The sequence below is a fragment of the Arachis stenosperma genome, chromosome 2 (genome assembly GCF_014773155.1).
Source record: "Arachis stenosperma cultivar V10309 chromosome 2, arast.V10309.gnm1.PFL2, whole genome shotgun sequence".
NCBI lineage: Eukaryota > Viridiplantae > Streptophyta > Magnoliopsida > Fabales > Fabaceae > Arachis > Arachis stenosperma.
The window spans coordinates 106,947,024-106,952,400 of NC_080378.1; the positions used below are offsets into that span (position 1 = coordinate 106,947,024).

The following is a 5,377-nucleotide window of genomic DNA, read 5'->3' on the forward strand; positions in this document are numbered from 1 at the left end:
TGTGCAAATTAAATTAGAATTTCATTCTTGTTTCAATTTCTGTCTCCCATTTTGCACCAAACAGAATACTGAGATTTATTTTAATTCCTGTCTCTTAGTCTCAGTCTCTCAGTCTCAGTCTTTCTGTCTCTATCTCTCCACCAAACGCTACCTTATAGTCTTATTGCAAAGGTTCCGTTCAATGTTATGATTTTTAAATGACAAAAAAGAGAGAAAAAAAGAGTCACAAAGTTAGCTGAATGTAAAAATAGAAGGCTAAATTACTTAAATTATTTCAATATTATAGTAGGCTGAAATTTAACTAAAGACGTTCCTACCAAATTACATTTATTTTATGCCCCAGCAATTATATATAGCTACCATCCATCATTCATTCATTAATTACTCCCATATGATAATAATTCTTGGCCCTAAGATAAAGAGGATTCTTTTTGCTATGAACAATCCCTGGTTTGACTTCATTATTATCCAAGTCTTCCATCCCAATTGGAATCTCCCAATCAAACCAAAAAAGAAGATTAGCAACAATAATCTCCACCGTTGCAACTCCCATATTCAATCCAGGGCAAATTCTCCTTCCAGAACCAAATGGAATCAGCTCAAAATCTTGGCCCTTAATATCAATTGAACTTTTCAAGAATCTCTCAGGATAAAACTCTTCTGGGTCTTTCCAAATTTCAGGATCCCTTTGAATTGCCCATGCATTAACATACACTAATGTCTTGGCTTCAATTTCATATTCTCCTATTTTGCATGCTTCATTTGTTTCTCTTGTTAATAATAGTGGTAATGGTGGCACTAATCTAAGTGTCTCTTTTATCACTGCCTTAAGATAAGGTAGAACATTATTATTATTATTATTTCTTATTTCATCTTCATCAACAAAGCCTTTGCTTCCAAAGAAGTTTCTAACTTCTTCTTGAACTTTCATCATTGCTTTAGGGTTCTTCATTAGATTAGCCATGGCCCAAGTTGATGTGGCAGCACTTGAATATGTCCCTCCAATAAGTATGTCCTTCAAAAAAAAAAAAAAAAAAATTGGTCGATAATAAATAATTAAATATAAAAAAATGATATTTCTTGTCGTTTACTTCATTATTGATAATATACATAAATTATGATATATTCAATTATTGAACCTAAGTGATATAAATGTGGCGACATACATTAGCCAACCTATAGCTTCTAATTGTGGTCTATTCTTAATTAAATCATGAGATAGATGTGAAATTAATATTTAAAAATTGTTAGATAATTTAATAAATTTAATTAAATTATTATTTAATAGTTCTCAAAATTAGAAAAAGTTTAGGAAATTAGCATTTTTATTATTAAAATTTTGTCAGTACTTAACTATAAAAAAAAGAATAATTCTATATCATTAGATGTAATTTTATACCATTAAAATCATTTATAATGACTAATAATGACTACAAATTACAAAATCTGCTGACTCCTTAATATTCCTCTCTCAATTATAAACTTCACATAAAAACAATTATATGTGAGTGTTCACCGACATATTTTCATTTGTTTTATGTTACAATGTGACATAGTAATTGAAAAATATTTTATATATTTACTTTTTATTTCATACACTAAATTAATAAACATATCTTAGTAGATGGAATCTAAATTTTACAATATTAATAGATGAATTTTACATGTGTACTTAATAATAAAAAAAATGATAAAAAAATATTGTTTGTCTTTAATATTTTTATAAATTTTAATTAAATCAAATTAAATATTAGAAATAATTTTAAAAAAATAATGAAAAAGAGAAAGAGAATTTTGTCCTAAATTAGTATACTAGATAAATTAAATACAAAACTCAAATTGAAACAATCTAAGATATGATTAGAAGTGATTAGTAGTTTTATTGCTTTATAAATAATCTCACGGAAAATTTGATACCAAATAATATTTTCACAGATTTTCAAATCAAATTTCTCTGAAATTAAGAAGATAGAGTACGTAAATTAAAAAAAAAAAAGTGTAAAATAACATTACATACCATTAGCACAGCTTTGATGTGATCATAAGTGAGATCAAATGGAAATGACTGCTCCTTATTATTCTTCAGCTTCAATAAGACATCAATGACATTATCTTCTTCTTCTTCATCATCAGATTTTTGTCTCTTTGGATCAAGGTGTTGGTTGACAATTTCTTGCAAGAATTCATCAAATTTCTGATAACTTCTTTCAAGAAGAGAATGCATACCTCTAAGTTTATCAATCCACCCCATGAATGGAACATAATCAGAAACAAAGAATGCTCCTAACAAAGCTTGAGATTCATTAAGCAGACCAAGTAACCTCTTAGCAACAATAATTCCTTTATCATCTTTATAGCTTCTTCCAAAAGCAATTCTAGAAATTATAGTGTTGGTAAGTGACAAAATTGCATCATTCAAATTTATCACACTTTTAGAAGAAGCTTGAATTGATATCTCCTTGATCATTTGATTCACTTCAAATTGGCGTATAGAGGAGAATTTGGAGACACTACTTGAATTAAGGAAATGGGTAATACAAATTTTCTTGATTGCTTTCCAAGAATCACTGTATGCTGAAAATGCAATTTCAATCCTATTGTAGGAAATTTTGTTTTGGGCAAGAAAAGAAGGCCTTCCACAAAATTCAATGTCATGAGTTTTCAACACTTCTTGGGCCATTTTGGAATTGGATACAACAAGACATGGCCTTAAACCTAGTTTGATTGAGAACAAAGGACCATATAATTTTGAGAGCTTCCATAGTTGAATATGAAGGGTAGGAAAATGCAATTGGTGAAGGTTTCCAATTATTGGAAGGGCTTTAGGACCTGGTGGAAAGGTTTTGTTCTTTTGTTTTTGAAAGAAGAAGAAAAACCATGAGAAAGGAAGAGTTAGGAATAGAATTAAGAGAAGTGGGGACACCATGTGAAAAGTTATTATTGATGCTTTAATTTCTTGCTTGAGTGTTTAGAAATTTATAGAACAGCATTAGGACCACATGTGTGACCTCAAACATCTTAGAGGAAGCGACAATCCAAATCATAGAAGACGCTCTACAATATGATTGAAAAGACAAGTACAATTATTATTTCATATAATTTTTTTTTTTTTTTGCAAGGTTCTCGACCAGAAGGGGAGAGGTGGCATCACTGTAGATACCAAACTATATAAAACAACCTCAACTAAAGTATATGAAGGATCAAATATAATACAACACTTAAAATAAAACACCAACTATCATATTCATACTCATAAAAATTATTGTGAGATAGATTAATGCGTACTTTAAATATTCATAATATAAACAATTTAAATATTATTTAAAAATTATTAATTTATAAAATAACATTGAAATTTCAAATTTTAAATGAAAAAAATTTGAAAACCAAACTTAGAAAACCAAAAATAGCCAAAATATTCTATTTTTTATTTTATTTAATAAGATGAGCGATGTTTATTTATTATCTTTTCACTCGTCTTTTTTTTATTATAATATTTATTGTATATAAAAGTATTAATTGTATATATTAAATAGCATATTATAATTATATACATTTATCAATTTATATTTTTATTAAATAAATACACATAATTTATATTTATGTCATTTAATTTATATTATAATAATAAAAGCATATTCCTTATTTAGTATTTAACATCCATAAATTCATATATATAACTTTTATAATTAAAAGATATTTATAATTAATATTATTTAATTTTAAATTATATATTATTGTATATTTTAAATTATTTTAATATTCTTTAAAGACATTATATATTTAAATCATCATATAATTTTTTAAATTGCCGTCCTCGATAATTTAAAAATTTGTTTCATTTTTTTTCAAAGTGGAATGATTTATTCTAGTTTTTAATCACATATGTTTTCAAATTTTACCATAATTGAATTTGAAAAAAGAATACCAAATATTTAAATTAATTTATTCAATTGACAAATTTATTCATAAAATTTATAAATTCATATATATAACATTTATAATTTTATATTAATAACATCCATAATTTTGTACACATAATATTCATAATTTCATATATATAATGTCTATATAATAAACAAATTTTTACAATTAATATTTTCAAAATTTAAACTGTGTGTCTTTTTATATTTCAAATTATCTCATATATACAGTAATGGTGATGATTTTAATTATTTTAATATTTTTTTATTTAATATTCATATATATGCTTATATATTAATTTTAACATGATGAGTTAATAATTATTTTAAAAAATTTATTTTTTAATTTTTTTATATTTTATATTTTATTTTATAATAGTCTATATATAAAATATGAGTTGTATAGTAGAAATTATTAAAATTTTTTAATTTAACGTCATCCATAATTTTATACATATAACATCTATAATTTTAAACACATAATATCTATAACCAATGAATTGGTGCTAATTTATCATTTTTTATTTTATTTTGCAGGTCACAAACTAATAATTTTGGTCGTTTTTTATTTTTAATAAACAGTGACTGATTAAATTTAAGATGTTTTTATTTTTTATAAAATATGTTGAGGTGATTTGAATTTTTTTTAGAGTTAAAAATATAAGAATTTAAAATTTTTATTTGAGTGAAATTATAAAATTATGAATGTAATATAATAATGAAAGAGAGTTTTTTGGAATTTGATTTACATTAAATTTGGAATGGATTTTTGGTATAACTAAATGAGAGAAGATAGTTATAAAGAGAAATTAATTGTGTCAATTAAGTTATAAGAGTAATTTATATTCTCTTAGTGCTTGTTTGGGTGTCGTTAAGTTGATTAAAAAATCTCCTTTTTCAATAAAAAATATTATTATTTATTTTTAGCGTATTTGACAAATATTTAATAATAAAAGTAAAAGTACTAAAAAAATAAAAAATATTTTTTTGAGAAACTATATTTTAAATCTTTTTTAAAAAAATATTTTTTAAAAAATATTTTTTACATAATAAATAAAAAAAAATATTTTTATATTATTTTATTTAAATATAATTAATAAACAAAAATTTTTTTCTATGAGATATTCAAATATAAAATTATTTTTATTTTTTTAAAATTTTTTTAAAAAAATAACTCAATTTTTTTTAAAAAATTTATCCAAATAAATTCTTATAAGTGTAAGTATTATTAATTATATATTTTTATTTATTGTCTATCATGTTTTTTGTTGCACATAATTATTTAATTTTAAAATATTATTAGACTGTGTGACCTCAAACATCTTAAAGGAAGCGACAATCCAAATCATGGAGAACGCTCTACAATGTAATTGACAAGAAAAGTACAATTATTATCTCATATTGTTCGAACAACCTAAATAATAGGTTAAAAAAATTAATTTTAATTTTAAAAA

General features: G+C 23.4%; 1 protein-coding gene across 1 annotated transcript; it reads right to left on the reverse strand.

Annotated features, from left to right (window-relative positions):
• Positions 1–236: 236 nt before the first annotated feature.
• Positions 237–2,932, reverse strand: LOC130962076 (6,7,8-trihydroxycoumarin synthase-like). Its single transcript, XM_057888170.1, has 2 exons — positions 2,018–2,932; positions 237–1,015 (listed from the first exon to the last, which is right to left on the reverse strand). Exons 1-2 carry the CDS (start codon positions 2,924–2,926, stop codon positions 371–373), a joined length of 1,554 nt encoding a protein of 517 aa, XP_057744153.1. The 5' UTR covers positions 2,927–2,932; the 3' UTR covers positions 237–370.
• Positions 2,933–5,377: the final 2,445 nt, after the last annotated feature.